This window comes from Babylonia areolata, chromosome 15, assembly GCF_041734735.1.
Source record: "Babylonia areolata isolate BAREFJ2019XMU chromosome 15, ASM4173473v1, whole genome shotgun sequence".
Taxonomy (NCBI): Eukaryota; Metazoa; Mollusca; class Gastropoda; order Neogastropoda; family Buccinidae; genus Babylonia; species Babylonia areolata.
The window spans coordinates 13,648,747-13,674,941 of NC_134890.1; the positions used below are offsets into that span (position 1 = coordinate 13,648,747).

The window sequence follows — 26,195 nt, forward strand, 5'->3', positions numbered from 1 at the left end:
GCCCCATAAGTCATTTCAGTAAAACTGACGCTGCAGAGTGGTGGTCTGGACGCTAGTCATCAGTTCGGATGAGACAATAAACCGACTGAGGTCACGTATGCAGCATACACGTAGCACACGTAAAAGAACTTGAAAGGGCTACAAAAGGGTTGTCCCTGCCAGTGGCAAAATTCTGTAGAAAAATCCACTTCCCGGCGACAGGAAAACAAATAAAATTGCACGCAGCAAAAAATACAAAAAAAAGAAAGAAAAAAAGAAGAAAAGAAATTAAAAAAAAAAAAAAAAAAAAAAAAAGAAAGAAAGAAAGAAAGAAAAAGAATAGGTGGCGCTCTCAGTGTAGCGCCGACATGCTCTCCCTTGGGAGAACATCCCGAATTTCACACAGAGAAATCTGTTGTGACAAAAAAGAGAAATACAAATACAACACACACACACACACACGCACACACACACACTGACACCTCACACACACACACACACACACACACAGACGGGCTGCCACTGATTGGCCGCAAGAGGGGTCAGTGGGAAAAGCTGATCTTTGATGCCAGGAACGTGGCGTCTAGCGTGTTGCTCAGTCTATTGTATAATGAAAAACTCACTGAGAGAGATCTGCGCAGTGTTGGTTTGAAAATGTTGCCAGTATTCGTTTGATTTGCAGAGCGGATGAACAAACGAACAAAGGAAACAAACTACAACGCTACATAGAGAAAACCTGGCAATCTTTCATTCACACCCGGCTAAACAATCCTCATAGAAACATATCAGTGGACATTGCGTTCATGAATTAAAAAATGAAAATGTACAAATATGGAGGCACGTTTAACCCCCCCCCCCCCCCCGCCCCCCACTGAAGCTTCTGCTTTTTTTCCCCCAGCAAATGTGGTACTGACGTGAAGCATATATAGTATGGATAAGTCCGCATGCCTTGATTTGACCTAAAGGGCGTAAAGCCGATAGGTCGTTAAACTCCACTCAACAGCACGCCTTGACACCTCTTTGAAACTGAAACTGGGACTGTAATTACCTTTTAAAAATATATATTTAGAAAGGCATCGCTTTTTTTGGTGTAGCGTATATGGATCATTCCGCACGCTAACTGATGTCTTATTGAATCCGAAACTGAAAGGAGCTATGACCTTGATCGCCGTGTTTGACGTCACGAGGAAATTGAAATGAACGAAGCTGGAGAACCGAAATTGTTGTTTGGTATTTTTGCACTTCGAAGATAGCTTATTCCTGAAGGGAACTAACCGTTATGTAACTCAGTTTTTAAAAGGAAAATTTTTCAATAGACTCAACACAGTTATGAAGGAATAATAATATGAAATGCCAAAAAAGTAAAGGAAGTACGATTTGGTGGCCTAGCCTTTACGGCATCAAACTGACGGTGTATGATTTGAAAGGCGTGTCGATAATTTTATTTGACGTTCGGTTTGAGAGTATTTTAATGGCGGACAACTTTCCGTTTAAAATGAAACCTGCACGCATTTTATCGTTTTTCTTCGTCATTTCTTTGCTGAATGCACAATCGACCACGGGAACAACATGCCAGAAGCCAGAATGTTAGTGTGAAATCCATGTTTTACATTTGTTTGATTACTTTAGTTTTGTTCCTAGAATGTCGATCGGTCACCAACAGGACATAGAGAAGTTGGAGAGGGTACAGAGACAGGCAGCACGCTTCATCACAAAGGACTACAGGACAAGAGAACCAGGTTGTGTAAGCCGAATGCTGCGGGATTTGAATCTCCCCCCACTGGCTGATTTTCGCAGACAGGCAAGACTAGGCCTAATGTACAAGATAGCTGGAGATAAGTCAATAGCATGGTAGGCTTCCTAAAAAAGAAAAGAAAAAAGGAATCTAAAAACATCCTATAAAACCACCAAAGCCAACGCCTACCAAACTCTCGTACGCCCGCACCTAGAGTATTGCTTATCAGTCTGGAGCCCGTACAAAGAAGGCCAAAAGAACAAGATTGAAATGGTGCAAAGAAGAGCAGCACGTTATGTACACAACGGCTATGGGTGGACCAGCAGCGTAACAGCCATGTTGCAAGAACTAGGATGGGAATCCCACGAATCATGGCGGAACAGACAAAGGCTAACACTAATGTATAAAATTGTCAGTGGCATTGTAGACATCCCTCCAGACAAATTTCTCAAGAAGGGATCCAGCAAAACAAGATCAAATCATTGACACAAATTTGTCCATCTTAGCTCCTCCTCTGACCCTTATAAATACAGTTTTTCCCCATCAACCATCCCCGCCTGGAACTCCCTGCCTGTAACAGCAGCAGAGGTTCCCTCCTTGGTAGCTTTCAAGAGGGAGCTGAACAAGATCACAGTTTAGTCCCCTTTACTGGCTTTAGGATCCTCCGGAGGGACGCTGCAAGTGACGGTGGGAGGGAATATGTATACATGTTCTTTCTCACTGTCACCCCCTCGGTAGGAAGATAAGTCTACTTAGGTTCTGATTAGGTTTATATTATAGACTTTTTTTTTTTTTTTTTTTTTTTTTTTTTGGACGCCTCTGCGCACACAGGTCATTAATAGTCAGTAATGACGGCTGACCTTCCAATTTGAAGATTTGAAGATCTCATCCCTGCCATTCCCCCCAAAAACTTCCTGACCCATGTGGGTGCTGGCCGCAGACGGATACGACCCTCCAAATATGAGGACTTCGAAGTCTCCAACATCGTTGAACGCTGCGTTGTCAGAAACACTCGTGGCTTCCAGCCACCTATCAGTAACACAGAACAGTATGCACATTCCTTCTTCGAGCGGACACTGATGGACTGGAACCATCTGGAGGAGGACATCGTCAGAGCAGGCTTTGCCAGCGCATTTACATCAGCGCATGGCAGATTAACATCACCTGCCTCCTAAGCATCTAGACAGCAGAAGATATTTTAAATAATTTTTAAACCTGTAGATACCTGTTGTGGCTACTCATTGAGACCTGAACCTGTAGGAAAGACTGTTAGGTCAGTGTGGTGGCCTTTTATACTATTTTTGCGCTCTCCCTGTTCCGTTGCGTTTATAGCCGATGATTGGCTTCTGCAACGTATGCATCCAGATCCAGATCCAGATCATCTAGTAGTTGTGGTAGCAGTAGTTGCAGGGACTGGCATTTTTGCCTTTAGGCCTCATGGCCTATAAACACCCACTCTATGTATAACATTTGTTGGTCTGCATTGCATGCTCATTTAAGAAATATCAAAGCAATTATTCATCAAATTCATCATTGCCGACCTTTACAGACTTTTGCAGCGCTTGTTGATTCATAGTCTGTGCTGTCTTTTATTTCATCATGATATAAATTTCTATGTTCTGTTTCAGGTATATTACTGTCACCTCTTTCTGCTCACCATGTCCAAATAGTTGTGGATGGAAGTCGGAATGGGGAGAAGAAATTACGGATCTTCTGCTACACTGGCCAAGTCAAGTCATTGAGAAGCTTATGGGTGAACCCCCGGGTAGGTTCTTGTTGATTTACCCCTTCACTGTAGCTAACAAGAATGCACGTCAGTGAAGGGCTCTCAACTCACTCACAGACAGATAAAAGAGAGCTTGCAGGTCAGTTTGTCTGTCACTCTGTATTTGGACTTGTTTCTCTTGGGATATGATTACTTTTGTTCAGTAAAATACGCCATTCAAAATTACACTAAGTTACTGCCTAAGTGTAGTAAAGTTCTGCACTTCAGACTGGCTCCACAGAGATTACATTTCACCACAGTCCATCATTCAAGGGGTGAAACAGCAACAGTAGAATTTAGTAATGGAAAGCACAGTTTAGATATGGATAATTACTATGCACAATTTCAGTTTTTGCAAGAAATAAGAATTAACATCATCTAGACAGAAGAGATATTCAGGATTTGGGTTCTTGGGAATGCTTGATGTTTGGTCAACGGGAGGCCGCACATCATAGGAGACCCAGTACTGGTGCTGAATCACTTTGGTGGTGTTCAGTAGAGTCTGTTCTGATTTAGCCTACTTAGAACACCACATACTGAGCCCCCTACTGATGACAATAATAGATTAGTTGCAGAGCCAGACTGAGTGAGTTGTAGAGGTTTTGGGAAAGCTGTCAACTTTCTGTTTGAACCCCACATTTCCAGATTCCCCCAAATGATATTAGTTTAGAACAAGACTATTCATTTATCTTTGCTGTTTCATGGCTGTGTGCATATAATCAGTTTTGTGTGTTGCCGTAGATATATGTAGATCTATAAACTTAAATGATGTTGCAAGATTGTTCTAAATGACTTGCCCATTTTCTATGGAAAGAATTTGAATAACAATAACATTTATAATTTACCTTTCCTTTTTCATGCCCATACAATATACAAATTAATTTTATGTTTTGTTTTTGTTTGATGGATGTTTGTGTATGATGAATATCTATTCAAGGAAGCAGCAAAACATTTCTGGATGACGTCTTCATTTTCAGATGTTTGTAAATTAGGGTCACGGAACGAGCACCATGGGAGTAATGCTACTGAAATGGTGCAGATGATGGGGCTGAAACAAAAAAAATAGAAGAATTTTTTTTATATTTTTTATAAGAGTCTGGTCATTTACCTTTGGCATTTCATGCTTGTGTATGTCAATTTCTATGTTTGACAGATATCAATTGAAGGACAGGAGAAAACTGTACCAGTTGACTTATCCATTTACTATGGGAACAATGTGAGCGACGTGCAGAATCAGTCAGCTTCAGTGTCTCTGTTTGGCCTGAACTCATGGCTTCTCCTGAAAGAGGAACACTCCTTCGCTCCCTTCAACCTCAGTTGTATTGGCATGACCTCGGTCAAATCCTACTCTGTCAGTTTCCGCATCAGAAGTAAGTCATTTGTAGGGTAGAAAAAAGCAATGATGAAAAAAAAAAATTGTATTATGAAATTTTGCAAAGGTGGTAAAAGTATTTTGCATAATTCAAGCCATTTATTGCATTTATTGTACAGTGTTGTGTTTTACTGCACTGTATTGTACTGGTTTACATTGTTACTTGTTAGTATCATACTGTGTTGTTTTGTGTCAGTATCTTCACTAGGTTTTGATAGAGTCTGACTTGGTGAAACTGATGTTTCTGTTATGGGATGAGAGGGGAAAATCTGTTATTTTTGCTGCAGAATGTTTTCAAAATGTGCTTGAAAAAAACAACAAAAGCAACAACCAGCTGTAGTAAAAGTAGTTTTTTCCAGTGGACAAGTGGTAGGAGTATTTTCATTTGTCTGCCAGTTTTTCTGGATAATTGGATATGTGGGTATTTTGAGCCTTGGTGTGTGTGTGAGAGAGTGTTCATGTGCGCACATGTGCATATATGTGTGCATGCATGTGTGTGTGTGTGGTGTGTGTGTGTGAGTACATGCATGTGTGTGCACTATTCTTTGTTCTAATCATTCAGTATATGATGTTTTCATGTGTAAATTATGCAAGTAAAGGAGTATAGCTATGCTAACAGGAGACAGTTGTGTTTTCAGATCCAGAGCTGTGGTACATTGTCTACATAGTCATTGGAGTGGTCATCTTTCTGTGTGCCCCTTCATGGAGCAGGTACGAACACGGTGCCTTGTCTTCCTCTGATTTCTGTAATCTCTGATGTTGGTGATGATGATTTTGATAATGATTATAGTCCTACATTGTTGATGATGGTGGTAATGAGGAAGAGGGTGGTTGTTACGAAACACATCAACCTTGCTGTCAGACATGGTGGGGCAGCAGGCAGCAGCTTCAAGAGTCATCTCAGCAAGGCCAGAATAACTTCAGGTGTGGAGATGCCCCCAGTTCAGCAACACCAACACCAAGCTGAGAATGCATGTACATTCCACACTGCTCCATGGCTCAGAATGCTGGATGATGACTGAGAGTGATCTAATGAAGTTGTCAACCTTCCACACGAAAAAAAAATCTACTCTGAATCTTCTGGCCCAGTACCATCTCCAGTCATCAACTATTCGCCCAGTGCAGTCAAGAGAACATAGGTACCATCATTATCAGAAGGCGATGGAGATGGATTGGGCACATCATTGGAAGAGAACAAGGTCACATCACCTGGAGAGCCCTTCTCTTAACACCAGTAGGTAGATGCATGAAAGGAAAGGCAAAGTACACCTGGCACAGACGAGCGCAATAGCCGAGTGGTTAAAGCGTTGGACTTTCAATCTGAGGGTCTCGGGTTCGAATCTCGGTAGCGGCGCCTGGTGGGTAAAGGGTGGAGATTTTTCTGATCTCCCAGGTCAACGTATGTGCAGACCTGCTAGTGCCTGAACCCCCTTCGTGTGTATACGCAAGCAGAATATCAAATATGCACGTTAAAGAACCTGTAATCCATGTCAGTGTTCGGTGGGTTATGGAAACAAGAACATACCCAGCATGCACACCCCCGAAAACGGAGTGTGGCTGCCTACATGGCGGGGTAAAAACGGTCACACACGAAAAATCCCACTCGTGTAATATGGGAGTGAACGTGGGAGTTGCAGCCCACGAACGAAGAAGAAGAAGAAGAAGACACCTGGCACAGAACAGTCAAAGATCTCAACACCCTGAAGGACACATAGGGTACCATTCAGAGAGTGGCCCCAAAACAAACAAGTGTGGTGGCTCTTCATTGCTGCCCTATATACCAGAGGGCATAATGGGCTGTAAGGAAGTAAGTTGATCACAGCAGGGAACATGCAAAAGACAGGTTTGATAATAATTTTTGTTGCACCATCACCATGATAATGAGGAAACAATCAATTGTACAGGACAAAATGAATGACAAACCGTCAGTACATCTTTTAATATATCTTGAGTGGGGCACTGGGTGCTGGTCTTTCAGGTGAGATGATAAACCAAGGTCCTGTGTACAGCATGTGATTAGTGCACCTGAAGAACCTATGCCAATGAAAAGGTTGTCCTTTGCAAAATTTTGTAGAAAAATCCACATCGATATATGTGCTAAAGGAAACACTTCGTGACAGAAAGAAATAAAGCTGGAGCTGCACAGTGGCAATGCAGTCTCCCTGTGGGTTCAGTCTGAATTTTGTACAGAGAAATGTTGTGACAAAAAGTAATACACTGCTATGAAACACAACACAACACAACACAGCACAGCACAGCACAGGACAGTACAGTATGGTACGGTACGGTACGGTATGGTACAGTACAATACAATACAGTGTGTCTTTGATAGACAGTTAAGTCCAACCAAGACCATCAAGACAGCAAAAGAGGCAATTGCTGTCCTGACTGTCTGGGCTTGAAGTTGATAATAGTGGAGTGCCTTGCCCAAGGTGCATCCTCACCCTCTTGTCCAAGAGGGTTTTTGGACAGCTGGTGTTGGGATGGTTTCTACAGGTTGACTAGCCCCCAAGGCTGCAAGAGCCAGTGCAATCTTGCCTACCAGTTTGCAAGTCATTGTCCATCATGAAAGATTGAGCTGTAAATGAATCCCCATTGCAGTGGAGATACCATTTATCATACAGACAGCTCTCACTTTTTTGTTGGCCCAACTGTACACTTTTGTCAGTCTTTGATATAAGCTGAGCATGCGGCTCAGCAATACTGTACAATACAATGAAACACAACACAATCTTTCTCTGATGCTGATGTTAACATATAAGGTATGTAGTGATGTGAAATGGTGGTGTGGTTTGACTTCTTCCCAGGAACATAGCTCTACACTACACCACAGGCATGACAGTAGGTGTGTTGGCGTCAGTGCTTCTCATCATGTTCCTGCTGACTCGCCTGATGCCACAGGTACACTGTCACTTTCATTATTTTGTGTGGTTTTTGTTTTGTTTTTTCAAGGATATTTCTCTGCAATTTTTATTTGTTTGTCAGTGGTGTAGTCGATACATTTCTTTTATTCAGAGGTCTGGGAAAAGTGCGGAATTTTGTCTGGTTACATATGTGAGAACCCTGTGTTAAATTGCTCTGATGTTTTTTGTTTCCTCTTGTGTCTTTTTTTGTGACACTTGCTCACCAGATCCAGTCTCAACCTCCAAACCACCTACAAAGACCTGTACTTTCAGTATACCAAATGGTAAAGATAGTGTATCAGTAATCAGTGGGTCTTGTTTACACATACAATTGGAGGTTGTGTGGTTGCAGCCAGTTATGTGTGTGTGTGTGTGTGTGTGTGTGTGATTTTTCAGCCTGTGGTTGGCTAGTATTAAGAGTTGAACGAGCTATGACCTTGAGCTCAATGGGAAGACAGTGCACTCAAATGCGATCCTCTTGGGGATGTGTCTTTGGGAGTGCAGCTTATATTTCCTGAACAACACTGCAGGCATCTTCCTCGGTCCCTGTTGACAGGACATATTATGAAAGGAAGTGCAGAGTACAGTCTTGTCACATAGTCTCATTTAATGGATGTCCATGGGAGGGGGGTACAAAATGATGGAAGTTGGCTCACAAGGATTGTAAATAGCACTACAACCCACAAGACGCTGTGTTCCAGCTATAGTGCTTCACTTCAGTTCAGCAAAGTAAAGAATATGTTAAGACTAGATAGCAGAAGAAAGGAGGAGGAAAAATGTGTGTGTTTACGTGTGCAGCGGCTGAAGACGGTCAGCTATGTGGTGATGGCGGTCAGCAGTTCGGCGTCCCTCTTCATGTTCCAGCTGGTCAAAACCTACCTGCAGGACATCATCAGAGACCATTGGCAGGTGGGGCTTTGGTTTTTTTTTCACAGTGAACATTGTATGATTCGGGGTGCATGCATTTGTGGAGTGTTGGCCAAATGGTAACGCATCCACCTAGGAAGTGAGAGTGCACTGGTTTGACCCTCACACTCGTGTGTATTTTCTGCCCCTCTGCTAGACCTTGAGCAGTGGTCTGGACACTAGTCATTGAGATGAGACAATAAACCGGGGTCCAGTTTTCAGCATGCTTTTAGCGCATGCAAAAGAACCCACAGCAACAAAAGAGTTGCCTCTGGCAAAATTCTGGAAAAATCGACATTGCTTGGAAAACGATTTTTTTTACACTTGCAAGCAGAAAAACAACAAGGGTGGTGCTCTCACTGTAATGATATGCTTTCCCTGGGGAGAGCCGCTGTAATACAATACAATACAATACAATAGGAGGAAGGTGGCAGAATGGTTAAGACAATTATCTGCCAATACAGTGTCCATGGGGGTCTGGGTTCAATTCCTGGTCTCTCCCTTTCTCCCAAGGTTGACTGGAAAATCAAAGTGAGCATCTAGTCATTCAGAGGAGACAATAAATTGAGTTCCTGTGTGCAGCAAGCACCTGGGAATACTATCATTGCATGAGAGGAAGAAACTGGAATAATAGTAACCCCGGGTATTTCAGACACTGATGGAGATGCACTGAGCATGAAGTATGTGTCAGTATGTGTGCAACCCCCTCCCATCTCACACACACACACACACACACACACACACAGAACCCCTTCTTACCTCATCCCACCACCACCCTCCCATCTCTCACACACTCGCACAAGCCACACACATAAACCATCCCCCAACTCCCCACCACCACTTTCCCACAAACCCCTTCAAACCCCAACACCACCAACCCTTCACACACATGCACACATACACACACACACATGCACACACATACACATTTGCATACATACACACACACACACACACACACACACACACACACACACTCGTGTGTATACGCATGCAGAAGATCAAAAACGTACATTAAAGATCTTGTATTCCGTATCAGAGTTCGTTGGGTAATGGAAACAAGAACATACCCAGCATGCTCACTGGTCACCCCTGAAAACGGAGTATGGCTGCCTACATGGCAGGGTAAATAAAACAAAAACAAAAATGGTCATACATGTAAAATGTTACATGTCTGTCTGAATGTGTATGTGTGTGTGCCTAAAATCTGATTGAATGACACAGGAAACGAATGATGTGTGCCCAATGGCAGCCATCCGTCGGCTCTACCTGGGTAGGCAGCCTGTTGTGCAAATGACCCCATGTTTGTACAGTGCTTAGAGCTTGTTCTCCAACCAAGGAAAAGTGTTGTATAAGTATCCATGTCATCATCATCATCATCATCACACACAAACATACACACACACACACACGCATCATTCCACAAGTACTTTACAGGTGGCGCTGGGCTATGTGCTGGTGTCAGCCCTGGCCAGCTTCGCCTTGGTGTACCGCTTCGGCCCTGTCACGGATACTCGAACTCTCAACCTGGTGTGCTGGGCCATGCAGGCGTGCGGGCTGGTGTTCATCTACCAGGGCACGCAGATCCCCGAGGCCTCGGTGGCCATCATTCTGCTGGTGATTACCTTCCACCTCTGCCCCAAGTCTGTGCCTCAGTGGCTGAAGAACCTCAGGTGAGAGAGAGGGAGAGAGAGAGAGAAAGTGTGTGTCTGTGTGTGAAGGGGGAGAATAATAATGATTATGATAATAATGATAATAGTGATAATGATGAAAAAAAAAAGATGATGATGATGATGATAACATTGATATATGATAATGATAATCATTTTCAACTTGTCCCACAGATGTCTGCCCAGTGGCTAAATAATGTCAGGTGAGAGAGAGAGAGAGAGCGTGTGTGTGTGTGTGTGTGTGTGAATGGGGGGAATAATAATAACAATAATAGCAATGATAGTAGCAATTATAGTAATAATAATAATAATGATAATGATAATAATAATAATAATAATGATGATGGTGATGATAATGATAACACAAATAATAAAAATGATAATAGATATGATGGTGATATGATGATGATGGTGGTGATGATGATGGTAATAATAATGATAATAATGATGAATATAATAACCTTCTACCTGTGTCTCAAGTCCCTACCGCAGTGGCTGAAGAACCTCTGGCTAGTGTGAGATGGTGAATAATGATAATAGTCATTGTAATAAATGATGAGGGTGATGGCAATAGTGATGATGAAGATGGTGATACTACTACTACTACTAATGATGACAGTATTGTAATGATAATAATGATGGTGATGATAATGACTTTATACCCCGAGCCCCTGCCCCTGTGGCTGAAGTAGTTCAGGTGAGAGATACAGTTAGTGAGGAGGGCTGAATCAGTGAATGATAATGATAATGACGATGATGATGTTACAATGATGATAATAGTAATAGTAATAATGATGATAATCATCACTTTCTCCATGTGTCTGAAGTCACTGCCTCAGTGGCTGAAGAACCCACACTGTTCAAACACGTGCGCACCTTCACCCAGTGGGGATGCCAGGGGTCTTTCAGTATAACCAGCATCCCTGTCTTCTGGAAATTATGTGCTAGTAATTTCGTCTCTTCTATCACTCTCTTATTTCTGCCTGTTTTCGTCCTTCACTGTTGTCTCCTTTTTCTGCCTTCCCAGTCCATTCCTCTTTTTTTTTTCAAGCAACCCTTGAGACTTTTTTCTCTCTCTTTTCTGCAGTCTGTGATGTACTATTTCAGTATTTGTGCGGTTTTGCTCTGGCGATTAGCTTGTGAAATTGTAAACACTAGGATGGACACTAGCTGTCCATTCTGCAGTGTTATTTTCCTATATGGCCTTTTAATGTATTTTTTGTTTGCTTTTGAAATGTTGTTTTTTTCCTTTTTATGATTTTTTGTAATTTGGGGATGATAAATTATGCAGAATGGTTGGAATCATCAGCACAGCCTAATCTTATTTGCCATAAGGAGCTAAATGGTTAGGATAATGTTTCCTGAACTGTGTTTAGTAAGTTTATCTAATAACAGTTTATTTTGTGTGTATATGTGACAGTTTTGTTTTGACATGGTTGGGCATTTGTGCGGTTTGACAGTGATATGGTCCCATGCAGTCAGCTGGACTATAAGCAACAATTAACAATTAGCAATAATGTGCACACCTGCACTTACGCATATTAACGCACATGAGTGCACACACATACACGTGCACACATATGTCCATATACATAATCATATTCATATTCACATGTACATATGTGTGTGTGTGTCTCTCTCTCTCTCTCTCTCTCTCTCTATATATATATATATATATATATATATATATGTATATATATATATCAAGATGTACAGTTTAAGAAGTACTAACAATCACATTCTTTTTCCAGACAGAAGCTATGGCCACCACCATCACAGGTTGCTAGGGAAAATCAGTGTGGTGGGAGGCTATGTCACAGAAGATGCTGAACTCCATACTAACCTTTCATAATCTATCCCAATGTCAGTTACACCCAGAAGATGTTTGTCAGGAAATTTGAGCAATGCTGTGTCAGATGCTTAATAAGATAAAATAACATGATAAGCAACGTCAGTGCAGTGAATATTAGTAACAGTTATCTACCTGACTCAGTAAATGAGAACCCTGGCAAGCAGTCATGCTTTTTTGCTGCCCTCTCAATCTCAAGATGAGTGTGACTGAGGCAAGTCTGCTGGACTCAGCCCTCACAGATACCCTGTGTGTTGACTCTTCAGTGGATGATAATGATGGTAATGCAGACTGGCGCTCACAACTTCAAGGTAGGGTGCTTGTGGTCCTTACAATGAAAAGGTAGGCATAGATAAACATTCAGGTGTCAAGGACTCTACATTGAACAAGCGTGTGCATACATAAACTCGCAAATAAATACACCTGCACGTGCACACACACAGCACAAGAAATTCAAGAAGCACATTAGATAGTAAGATGGTAAGCAGAATGGAAGAGGTGTGTTTTGAGAGACTTTTTCAACTGGACTGGGGAATCCATGTGATGGACTGAGAAGAGCAGTTTGTTCCATACTACAGGGCCAGAGTAGGAGAAAGAGCACTGACCTCAGGATTTTTTGTTTCTTTGAGGATGATCGGGTATCCTGTGTCTTTGACTGTCATCTGTCTTTCAACTTTGTTCGACCACAGCTGCAGGAGTGAGCCCTGTCTTCATGAAATCCAAAGTTGTGCTGAACATGACTAGTGATCATTCGACTCCCGTGCTTGAGATACTAGATGTACCTTGCAGCAGAAAGAATGGCATGGCAGGCCTCAGTCATAGGTGTGGAGCTGACCAGTGGACAGTGGTGCATCTACCCAGCGACTGAGGATGGGAAGTCAACTGTTCTGATGCAGGGTGAATGGATAAGAGGGGGAGCTGTTGTCCAGGTTAATAACATTAATCACTTTATTCTGTGGGAGGAGAGGATGGTACCCCACCTTCCTGTGTTGATGACCGTAAAAGGCTGTGGGACCTTTAACCTTTATCAACCGCAGTGATTCCAGTGAGGAAAAACCGTCTTCAAAAGTCTGGAAAGGCAATGCGTCTGTCTCAGTAATAGACTGTCTGACATAGAGCACTCTCTTGTGAAAGTTGGATTTGAGCTTCACTCCTTCCAACTGAAGAGAGCAAGAGACACTGATAATGGACTGGTGTGTGTTCTGCTCCTCAGGAACAGGTGTTGAAAATCAGCATCTTCAGTGCAAAAATTTACCACAAAGAACAAAACTGGTGAAAAAAACAAATGCTTGATGTGCCTGTAGAAAGATGACCATGCATCAGAATGTTCAAAGAACATGATGTGTGAAACATGTGAGCACTCAGGTCACAAACAGGGAGACCCAGAATGTGACATCACTACTGCAGATCATTCACAGAAGGAGAGATTGAATGTATGTATGTAGAAAGAAAGGAACGAGAGAGTGGGGGTGTCAGAAGAAGAATTGAGAATGAGAGCAGAAGCAGACAACTTGAGCGAGAGAGAGAGAGAAAAGAAGAGTGCAACTGTGAAAAAAAGACTGTTAAACAGTTCAGGGGCAACAACACTGTCAAACACTTCAGAGGGCACAGAAAGGCTTGACAGAAAACTCTCCAATGTTGACGCACCTCAAAACCTTCCCCCCAGTGTCTGTTGGAGACGCTCAGGCATGGCCAGTCAGGGGAGACCAGCTGCCTGGATACATCAGGCCAGCAGGCAAAGCATGGTATGATAGAGGTATGTGACTGAACTCTCCTGATAATTACTCTGTTACACAAAGGGCATGGTATGATAGAGGTATGTGACTGAACTCTCCTGATAATTACTCTGTTACACAAAGGGCATGGTATGATAGAGGTATGTGACTGAACTCTCCTGATAAATACTCTGTTACACAAAGGGCATGGTATGATAGAAGTATGTGACTGAACTCTCCTGATAATTACTCTGTTACACAAAGGGCATGGTATGATAGAGGTATGTGACTGAACTCTCCTGATAATTACTCTGTTACACAAAGGGCATGGTATGATAGAGGTATGTGACTGAACTCTCCTGATTATTACTCTGTTACACAAAGGGCATGGTATGATAGAGGTATGTGACTGAACTCTCCTGATAATTACTCTGTTACACAAAGGGCATGGTATGATAGAAGTATGTGACTGAACTCTCCTGATTATTACTCTGTTATGATACTTGAACAGCATCACACAATTTTATTCTGTTCATGGACATGACATTTTACTAAATTATGTCTGAGTAGATTGTTTCTCCTTTTGATCACGTGGTAAATAAATTTTGGTACTTGAAACCCCCCCCCCCAAAACAAACAAAAAAACAAACAAAAAAACCTTCTGTTACACAAAGGGCATGATACTGACCTCTCCTGATCCTTACTCTGTTACATAATGGTTAAGATTTAGACAGGGAACCAGCTCCCATGGGGAAGTCTTTACGATGAATAAGCAGGGGTGAAATGACGAAAGCCACAGCAGAACGTATTATCTTGGCATAAAACACAGACAGTAAGCAACATACAGTAAGAAAATAACACACAATACAACATATGCAATGAAACAGCTAGTTGCAGTCCTGGCAGCTCTGTGTAACACTGATACTCAGTGAGGACATGGGTGGGACCTGACTGCAGCACCCTCAAGTGTCTCGTAGCCAAACCCAGAACAAAGATGGCTCGCTCTGGTGCTGTTCAAGCTGAAGGTGTGAACAGATGAAACCTAAGGTGCCAAAGAGTGACCAGAGAAACTCAAGAACCAAACGAGGTCTGTACAGTGCTCCGCAAATCACCAGCTTGCACAAAGTGTTTCCTGGAATAACTGAAGTGTGCTGAACCAAGAAATATAGAGATGTTGAAATGAGGACTGACTACTCTTTTCTTGGGCCGTATTCAAGACAGAATGAAGGCAAGTTACCTTTGACATGGTAGGGATCCACGGGCACAGTTTATCTTGAAGGTTAAGTTATATTCGTATTCAAGACATGCATGGTGCACTCAAGCTGCCAACCTTTTGTCTGTGAATAAAAATCCAGGTGATTCCTTTCTGTGCATTTCTCTTTTACTTCTCACTGTACCAAAATGAGAGCATTGTTGAAAATTAGCAAAACACGGGCTGTCCGCAAAGCATGCCTGTTTTCCCTAAAAAAACCCAGCAACAACCCAGCACTACAAAAGGATCCACCATGTTTACCTCTGCTTCATGGACAGTCACCCTTGGCAGGCAGTAAGGGCAAATTTACCTTTGGATTAGAAGACCTGCGGGTAGACTCGAGCGTTCCTGAATACTGGATACTGCTTACCCTCAGGCAGTTTGCCTTGCCTCAGGTAGCTTTGCCTGCAGGTACACCTTTACCCGCAGGCACGATTGTCTCTTGAATGTGGCCCCTGGTGGATACCAGTTTGTATACAGAGGGCCTCACCACCGAAAGAAGACCCTTTCGAAACAGAACAAAACAGGAAACCATAGAAAAAAAAACACACAAACTGAAAGCAGCAAATACAGAACTGAAGAGGTGTTAAAACGAAGACTGACAATCCCTGTCTGGATGGTACAAGGTCGTATGCTGAAGGTCTCAGTACCAAAAGGTGAACCTTAGAAAAATATATCTTTTTTACAGCATGACAGCCAAATGCTGAAAATACTTGCTTGTGCAAGACAGTTCTCCAAGGGCTAACTCCCCTTGAGTGAAAAAGAGAAAATACAAAATGGATGATGCGAAGTGTTAGAATTCTGCTCTCTCCGAATTTTAGCTGCATGAAACAAACAGCAACCCTGGGCAAGACAGCTACATGACTGGATGGAGATCTCTCCCCATGCCTCAGTGTTTCACTCGCCGTCATGTGGCGCGCGCGCACATACACACAGGATGCCTAGAGCTTGTGCACCTGCTAAACATCCACCTCTAAAATAGTATCAGTTTCATCATACATCAAAACCACAAGGACCAGTGACTGTGTTCATGCTTAGAAAACATGTATGTTCATTGCAGTAGGAATTAGGAAGAAAATCACCAATGAAGAAGGAATGTGGAAGCAGCAAATAAAGAACCCAGAGAAAAAGAGAAAAACTGCTCCATGCCCTGCATGAAACTGAGGTAAAACAAACAAAACAAAAAACAAACACTACAGCAGTACTCCTGTCTTTGCCAACATCACATGACACAATAAAAAAAAAAAAAAAAAAAAAAAGGAAGAAAAAAAAAAAAAAGAAAAAGAAAGGGAGAGAAGGAGAGGGAAGGGAAACTTCCGATTTATCCACCTGTGAGGAGTAGCGTTTTGCACAAGACAGGAACTGGACCTCTGCCACAGTGGTTCACATTAAAAATGTTTAAATCAAACAATTTCAGGGAAAAAAAAATCGAGTTTTGTCTGAACTGTGGAAATGCTTTTGGAACTGAACAGTTTTATTATTGTTATCGCAGAAGATCAAATACGCACATTAAAGATCCTGTAATCCATGTCAGGGTTCGGTGGGTTATGGAAACAAGAACATACCCAGCATGCACCCCCCAAAAAATGGAGTATGGCTGCCTGCGTGGTGAGATAAATATACAAAACGGTCATACACGTGAAATGATACGTCTCAGTGTGTTTGTTTGCGTGCCTGGAATTTGATTGAATGACACTGGAAATGAATGATGAGCGCCCAGTGGCCGCCATCAGTCGGCTGTTCCCAGGTAGGCAGCCTGTTGTGCGTATGATCCAGTGTTTGTAAAGCGCTTAGAGCTTGCAGCTTGGTCTCCAACCAAGGATAGGCGCTGTATAAGTATCCATATCATTCATCATTCATCATTATTGTGTGTAAGGTTTCGGTATTTCCCGCCACGTCATCGGTTCCTGACAGAAGAGGAGTACATCCGTCAGGGAGAGGTGGAGACGAGAAAGGCACTGAAGGAGCTGCAGGAGTACTGCCGCAGTCCTGACTGTAATGCCTGGAAAGTCATCAGTCGTCTGCAGTCACCTTCCAGGTCAGTTGTTTTTTGCTGATTCTGTGCATGTTTTGGGTCAAGTTCGCAGCCAGGGGATTATAACTCCTGCTGCTGAGTCTGTGGGGTTTCTGCCAGGGACATTTTTGTGAAAATAGGTGTAAATTAACACACATAAAAAAAAAATCTACAAGCTACATTTGTTTGTCAGGAGCACATAAATCATATGTTATTCCGAAAGGAAACTGACTGAGATTTTTTATTGAAAGTATTTTGAAATCATGGGGTGTACAGATTATTTTTTATTTTGAGCTGGTTGAACAAAGAAGTATATTTCAACTACGTCATTTCACATTTCTTGATTCATATCATTTAAAATTTTTCAGCAACAAAGAAACAGACAACTGAGTTAACAACATAAGCAGATGCCTGACCAGCAGTGTAACTCAACTTGTGTGGTCAGGCCGTGAGGGCAGTAAAATGAAAAGTAAAAAAATATACAAAAGCAAATAAATAGACAAGTAATTAGATTAGTGAACTGATGAATTAGAATAGTTGATAAGAACAAAATTAAAAAAGTAAGATAAAATAAAATGATTAACCAGCCGCCGTGGCGAAGTGGTTAGCGTCGCGGACTGACGGCTGGGAGGACGCGGGTTCGAATCCCAGTGGAGGTGGGTTTTTCGGCCCGTGGCCGGCTCCTACCCAGAGTTGAGTGTGCTGTGGGCTTAAATGGGGAGACTGGGACCACACAGTCGAGTGTCATCCACTTCAAGGATGCGTCTTTGGGTGTGTTGCTCTAATTACTTGACCAACACTGCAAGTGTCTGTATCTCTCGGGCCTGGTTAACGCCGGGATATCATTATGACAGGAAGCGTAGAGTACAGCCTTGTCACGCAGTCCCAAACCAAAATGGACCTCCATAGCAACATCGTCATCATCATCGTCATCCTCCTCCTCCTTCATCGTCATCAATATAAACAAAATAGTCTCAAAGTCTGTGGCCTTTCATGCCCTGCTCTCATGGTGTCCTCAGTTTCGATACCCCTCCACTTCTGTGCTTGGGGTGAGTCCTGTCAATGTCGTCAGTATCGGCGGATTCGTCGGGGGCTGTTGTTTGAGGGACGTGGTGGCGGTCTCCACTCTGGGAGGGACGCTCACTCAGTCTGGCTCCGCGACTAAGCCATTAGTGTCGTTAGTAGGGGGCTTAGTAGGTGGTGTCCTAAGTACGTAAAATCAGAGCAGGCACCACTGAACACCACCGAAGTGACTCAGCAGCAGTGCAGGGTCTCCTCTGGTGTGTGGCCTCCAGGCGACCTAACATCGATGGTTCCCTGTGGACTGCCGACGCTGGAACTGCGACGGACGAGCCCGGGTGTGACCGTGTATGGGGGAATCTAAATGAGCGGCGTGGGAGTAATGCCACTGAAACGGTGCAGATGATGGGGCAGCAAAAAAAAAAAAAAAAAAAAAAAAAAAGATTAAATGAACAGATAAAAAAATGACACAAAATAAAACAGTCAGGAAGAGGAAGACTTTGGCACCACTGAAAAGAAGTCAAAGAAAAGAAAACTAACTGATCCGTGGCTACAGGTGTTTTTGTGGTGCGAGTTAAAAGTAGAATTAAACCACAAACATGCTACGAAGTAAAGAACTGAATTTGTTTTTGCTTTATATTTGATTTTCTTCAGTTGATTTTGAATTTGTTTTTGCTTTATATATGATTTTCTTCAGTTGACTTATCAGTTAAATTACTTATCATTTATCATTTCACCAAAGTTATCACTTTTGTCATTCATAGACAGCAGATACCCAGTCTTACAAATAAAACAAGTGACAGGGTAGAATTATAGCTATTTTATGTTATTTGCTTTTGGGGTAAAACAATTTTGTTTGTATCGTATTTTAGCTTGTCATTTTCTTGACAAATGAAAAAACCAGCAGAGAGGTTGCATGAGTGAAAACAAGTGACAGTGAAGTTTATAATTCTGTTTGAACGACAGAGAGACTAATGATGTGGCTGAGATAGAGTAACAGTTTTCATTGAGAGAAAATGACCGTTCTTGTACTGTAGAAGAGGCTGACTGAGAGCAAAAAGTCTTCATTTGGACAAGATATTGCCCCTGTGTTTGTTTTTTTTGGTGTGTGTATATGATTGTTGAAAGGGTTAATTTTGATTTAACATTGGGACCCTTAAGAATCCTGGAATGGTCCACCAAAATTTACACAAAGGGTCCCTGGGACCCTTTCATTTTATCTTTATGGGAAACACTGGAATCTTGGAATGCAGAAACAGAGTGGATGTGAAGCTGATTGTGGTGAGTGAGCTGGAGTATAGCGGTGAATGTAGTCACATCTATAGGAGTGTGTTTATTTCTGTGTTAAAAAAATGTCCAGTTCATGAAGGAATTGGGAGTGTGTTTATTTCTGTATTAAAAAAAAAAAAATGTCCATTTCATGAAGGAATTGATACTCTGTGTTATGGTCACTGATTCAGAAGATAATGTTTGATTATACACTGTCCCCCCCCCCCCCCCCAAAAAAAAAAAAGAAAAAAAGTAAAGGACCAATTTCAATTTTTCCTGTATTCAAATATGTAAAAATTATCAAGTGACATATCACTATTGATATTAAACAATCTTTCCATCATTTACAATGGAAAACAACACTTGTAAACAAACATGTCCAAAGATTTCAGGGGGAAGATTTTACCCCCCCCTCCCTCCCCCCCCCAAAAAAAAGACCTTTTGAGAAAGATTTTTTTCCTTCCAAATTCCATGTATTACCATCCTCACCAAATCCAAAGGTAAGGTTACTGAAAATTAGAAATAAAAAAAATTGAATAAGTTTATTTTGCTTTGTAAGAGCTGAATTTTTTCCCCCTAAATGTCATACAAACCTGTATCTTTCTTTACCCAACGGTGGTGTGACACAGATTTGCGAAGTTTGTGGATGGAGAGTCCCACTTGACTGATGGAGAGATGGAGGAACACGAAGACTTTATCCAGACGGGGCATCATCATCATCCCATCAATGTCACCAATAACCATGAAGAGGAGGAGGAAGAGGAGGATTCTGATGGCGAGTTCTCTCTCCGACACAGCCAGTGGAACCATGTGGGCAACGGTTACATCGACAGTGATGAGGAGTCCGAGATTGAAGACACAGCGTATCAGGCAGGGAACAGATTCAGGCGATGACGCGGCCAGATGGAATGTCACTGTGGGCACAGCTGTTCCAGTCGGTAAATTATTATTATTATTATTATTTTTATTTTATTTTATTTTTTTGCTGCCCCGTCATCTGCCCCATTTCAGTGGCATTTCTCCCACGCCACTGATTCCGAGTCACCCATACACGGCCACACCCAGGTTCATCTGTCGCAGTCCCGGTGTCTGCTGACCACGGGGAACCATCAGTGTTATGTCGCCAGGAGGCCACACATCAGAGGAGACCCTGCACTGCTGCTGAGTCACTTTGGTGGTGTTTGGCAGTGCCTGTTCTGATTTGACATACTTAGGACACCACCTACTAAGCCCCCTTCTAATGACAATAATGACTAAATCGCAGAGCCAGACTGAGTGAGGGTCTCCCCCAGAGTTGAGACTGCCACCATGTCTGTCCAATGACAGTCCCCCATGAATCCACTGACACTAAAGACCTTGACAAGACTTACCCCAACTGCGGAAGTGGAGGGGTATCGAAACTGAGGTCACCATGAGAGCAGAGCATGAAAGGCCACATAATTTGGGGCTTTTTTAATTTTATGTTATTTTATTTTTTGTATTGATGATGAAGATGACGCAGCTGGGTGGGATGTCACAGTGGGCACAGCGGTTCCAGTCAGTAGATTGCTGTTTTTGGGTGTGTTTTTTTTTGTGCCCCAGAAGTTGGAACATTTTGTTTTCTGTATTACAATGATGATGAATGAGGATGGGGGTGATGAAGACGCTGCTGTGTGGAACCATTTCAGTTTTTGGAACCACTTGACAAGGCTGAACTCTGATGCTCTATCCCGGCGTCAGCCAGGCTGAAAGTTACCAACACCTGCAGTGTTGGTCAGGAAGTTTTAGCAACACGCCCAAAGACACATCCGTGAAGTGGATGACCCTCGACTGTGTGGTCCTAGTCTTCCCCTTTTAGCCCTTAGCAAACTTAACACTGGGTAGCTGATCATAGGCTGAGATAAAGCCACCTCTGATGGGAATTGAACCCACATCCTCTCAGTCTGCATCACTAAGCATTTCACCATGGTGGCTGGTAAGACTGCTTTTTTATTTGACTGTTCAGTTTCTCTGTGCAGGAGTTCACAGTTCAAGACTTTGGTCTTTGTGAACTAGGACTGCATTGCATGACCTATCTTTGCAGTGCTAGGTTTGTGTAGCTTTATGAATGTTGCTAAGTCTACGCCAGTTCCATAATAGAAATTTTTAACATGAAGGAAACTTTGCAGTGCTGCTAGCATGTCTCATGCAACCCTTCCCAAGTTCCCTTTACTTTTTTCCTCCATGATCTATATACTGTAGGAGGTTTTGTTGTTTTTTTCAATGTCGGTCCCTATCGATTTATCTGTCTTGTGTGTTTATGTGCGGGCATCCTATGGAGGCATGTAGTGTTTTGATTGTGTAGATATGAATGTGTTCAAAATGCAGTGTTCAAATGTGCCAGCAGTTCTGTTGTAAATGTGCTGTAAGTTTTACTGTTGGCTGTTGATTTTTTTGTTTTGTATGTGTGTGTGTTTATGTTTGTGTGTGTGTGTGTGTGTGTGTGTTTATGTTTGTGTGTGTGTGTGCACATGTATGTGCGTGACTGTGTGTTCTTGTGTTGCTTTTGACTGTAGTTATGTTTGATTTGTGTGTGTGTGTGTGTGTGTGTGTGTGTGTGTGTGTGTGTGTGTGTGTGTGTGAGCCTGTATGTGTTGGGATGATCTCACATTTTTTGTTCTTGTTTGTTCTGTGTGTGATACAGTATGTTGAGTAATTGGCCTCTCTCCATAAAAAGTGGATAGAATTAGATTAAAAAAACATTGATGTCACGATGAAGAAACAAAGTCTATTTTTTGTTGTTTTTGTTGGGTGTTTCTTGTGCTAATTTTGTGTTTTATTTCCAACAGTATTTCAGTTGCTGCGACTGATTATGCTATAGTGACTGATTTTGACTTTCGTTTTATTCAACATTCAGTATATTTATTGTATCATTACTATTAAGTGCAGTCCTAAGATTTGTCGGCAAACTTTAGTATGTTTTCTTCAAGATTAATGGTAATGCTGTGTTGTTATCATTGCTTCATATCAAGATACATGTCACTGCCTAATATTGCAAATAGAGAAATGCTGAAGTTTTATCATGTAATAACACACTATTTAATCATACATTTAAAGCAGGGAAGTAAGGATTTAATATTGATTTATTGAATATTGAAGTTTGATCTTTTTGAAATGCATGAAGGCTATCTGTATATTTATGTATATATATATTTTTTCTTTAGAAATGAAAAACAGTGTAACGTGTCATATTACAATTTGCACAGCTCTCCCATTCCCCCCCGCCCCCGCCCCCCTTCCCTCCCCACTCACACACATCAATGAACGCAGCCACACAAAGACGGTAGGGGGTGGTGGAGGGTGGGAAAGACCTACAGTTCAAAGTATGGTTTGAACAAATGTGTTTCATGTTCATACTTGAAGAAGGATTTAATTGTGGAACAATGTTTGGTATTTTGTGTGTAAGCACTAGTTCAAGGCAGTTTGTTTCTGCTATTGAGAACGGACAGATTGACTGTTTGGGGGTTTTGTTTTTGTGTCTTCTAGTTCTACTTTGCTGGGGTAGTGTGCTTGCCTTAACTCTCTCCATACGAATAGCGAAAGAGATGACGTTAACAGCGTTTCACCCCAATTACCATCATCAAAATATTGCAAGCGGAAGGCTCTTATACTGAAGAGGTGAATGTTGACAAAGAATACCACAATTCTGACGACGGAAGCTAAAGCTTGGGTCATTCAGACACCCACTGGACATCCGAGGGGTCTGTGTAGAGGAGAAGAAAAGACTGGCCGTACTGAGTGAGTTAAATATAATGAAGAAAAGTTCACGCTTTATGAGATGCTGAGTATGAGCAGTATCCAGGTTTAGACAACACTGAACATGTAGACAAGAAAGAATGAGATACCCCCCCAAAAAGTTTAAAGGTATTATATTTTATTGTTGTATAATTTTCTCATTACAGTAGAGTTCTCTGACTGTGCCTTGGAGAAACATGTTGCTATAATTTGGCACATTCAGTTTTTCATTCCCAACGATTTCTGTGTTTGAATTTATGATTTGATAGAAACTGGAGCAGGTGTGACTGTTAATAACTTTTCTTTTTTTACACATGTAAACTATGTTTGATAATGTAGATACTTTACTTAATCACATGTTTTGCTTATTTGGTGTGGAAATGCCTGAACCAGTGCTTGGTGTGTGGTTTTAGAAGGAAATGATTCAGCTAACAATGATAATGATGCTATTCAATAAACTTTTGACGATGATGATGTGTATGCCTGTGTGTGTGGTGTGTGTGTGTGTGTGTGTGTGTGTGTGTGTGTGTGTGTGTGTGTAAAAATGTTAATGTAATGTCTGGTATTATCTTGCACGGGTTTAGACTTATATAATTTCTTGTGTAGGTACCAGGCACACAAATGGCTTGATTTCAGGAGACATTTTACTTTCATCACCTCTTTGTTGGGCTACCACCGATAGTCAAAACTCCGGATGTTCACCTCATTTGTCTATTCATATGATCTCTAACCTTACAGTTAACAGCACAGAAACTTTAAATCTTACAATGATTGACAAGTACATCAACATTCACACTTTCAAAGAAACCTCAATCCTATTGTGGTCGTGAAAAACACACATGTTAACATGCACACACACATAGGCACCCATCTATACCTTTACTCATGATCTCATAGCTTTTGGTTTTGAAGACTGAGACAGGGACATTCTTATTATTTAGTAATACCATTAATACACTGCCTGTCACATTTCCTAAGTCCAGGTGGCATTTGCCCGATTTGGAATGTAAACTGAGTGATAAATTAAAGCTTTATTCAAACACACACACACACACACACACACACGGACAACGGAAGCAGAGTTATTAAATAGACTCTTTACACACATGAACTTTTTTTTTTTTAAAGTGACAACAAAGTACATCATATCAGCCTCGTTTCTGAGAACGTCCATGTTATATGAGAACTGCTGACATCTTTGATGATGTCAGCGGATGTGAGTTGCTATAAGTCAGTGACATTTCCTCACAAAATAGTGTTTCCAGAGTGTTGTTAATGGTTTTATGATCGTTTTGGCGCTTCTTTAACTCTCTCCATACAAACGGCGAAAGAGACGACGTTAACAGCGTTTCACCCCAATTACCATCATCAAAATATTGCAAGCGGAAGGCTCTTATACTGAAGAGGTGAATGTTGACAAAGAATACCACAATTCTGACGACGGAAGCTAAAGGTTGGGTCATTCAGACACCCACTGGACATCCGAGGGGTCTGTGTAGAGGAGAAGAGAGGACTGGCCGTACTGAGTGAGTTAATGTTTCAGTTGGACACACATGCGGACACAGGACACACACAACCCTTACTTTCTACTAACTTCCAACCAGGCAACAAACACGCATAACTGGATGCGTACAAAAAAATGTAACGTTTGTATTCAGTTTTCTTTTAAGCTCCACAAAAAGCGTATTCATGTATTGAAATAGAAAATAAGAACCATTGGCCTACAAGCGAACATTCTGAAATATAAACGTACATGTAAAAGGCATTAAAAAAAAAAAAATCACTGTAATCGAGTGAAAATCGCTGCAATCGTGTCATTCAAATTGCTTTGAGAGGTATAGAAAATATCAGTTAACAATACATCCAAAGATTCTGAACTTAACATACATCATACGTAAAAAGGCACTGCAAGAAAACCATTTTATGTTCAACCAATTCAAAACCATAACATTTTAAGTATCCAAATTATTTTTGGGGCCTCTGTAGTCAAACACACACACACACACACATATATATCTATACATATATATGTGCGTGTGTGCGTGCGCGCGCGCGCGTGTGTGTGTGCATACGCGTGTGTGCGCGCGCGTGTGTGTGCATACGTGTGTGTGCGCGCGCGTGTGTTGACAACTTTGTGTGTTTAATCATATCAAACTGGTCAATATCCCCATCATTGTGATAACACCATTTACATGTATGTTGACGAAACTAGGTTAAAATTAATTATGGATTCTTATTGTCTATACTTTGAAAACAAAAATGCCGGTTATAACTTCATTCAATACAAATAATGTTCGTTTTTGGTTAGAACATGGAATTCATAGGCAAAGAAAATTGTGTGTAGAATTTACACACGATGTCACAAAAAAGCGGCCTATTTACATGACAAAGTTGCCAGCTGGGAGAAAAAATAGATTGTCCATACAACAGCGATGAGCAGAAATAACTGAGGAAGAGTATCCATACAATGTTAATGAAGAGATGTTCATAAAAGAAAGATTGCCCATACAATGTTAGAAAGCGTAAAAAATGAATGGATATCCGTAAAATGTTAAGAGTGAACAGAGAAAATCAACAACAATGTATTCACTAATAAATTCAAGCACAGCATTTTACCAAATATATATATATATATATACATACCATATGAGCATGAGAATGATTTTATGCGATTCAGTGTCAGCTTTAGTTCGGTAGTCATAGCAAATGAAAATGAGCATACGAAGGGATGCTTGTGTTATTAGAAATCAGAAACGAAAAAAGCACAACCTCAGACGCGACAAAAGATGCCACTAAAAGCTTTACATGTTTCCTGTGTGTTCAAGTCTTTTTACCCTCTCCATCAACAATCCAAACAAATCTTATCTGTTTAAAACTCTCTCCATACGAACGGCGAAAAGAGACGACGTTAACAGCGTTTCACCCAAATTACCACCATCAAAATATTGCAAGCGGAAGGCTGTTATACTGAAGAAGTGAATGTTGACAAACAA

At 41.6% G+C, this 26,195-nt stretch overlaps 1 protein-coding gene across 2 annotated transcripts; it reads left to right on the plus strand.

The window, feature by feature from the left end:
* Nucleotides 1-1,291: 1,291 nt before the first annotated feature.
* Nucleotides 1,292-23,676, plus strand: LOC143290448 (nuclear envelope integral membrane protein 1-like). 2 transcript variants are annotated; one of them, XM_076599883.1, is made up of 9 exons: nucleotides 1,292-1,565; nucleotides 3,343-3,479; nucleotides 4,633-4,849; nucleotides 5,490-5,562; nucleotides 7,659-7,752; nucleotides 8,553-8,663; nucleotides 10,098-10,333; nucleotides 17,023-17,184; nucleotides 21,447-23,676. In XM_076599883.1, the coding sequence occupies exons 1-9, from the start codon at nucleotides 1,325-1,327 to the stop codon at nucleotides 21,481-21,483; spliced, it is 1,308 nt and encodes a 435-aa protein (XP_076455998.1). In that variant the 5' UTR covers nucleotides 1,292-1,324; the 3' UTR covers nucleotides 21,484-23,676. The 2 variants fall into 2 exon arrangements, with proteins under 2 accessions (XP_076455998.1, XP_076455997.1); XM_076599882.1 differs by having other exon boundaries at nucleotides 1,297-1,565; nucleotides 20,079-23,676.
* The last annotated feature ends 2,519 nt before the right edge of the window (nucleotides 23,677-26,195 follow it).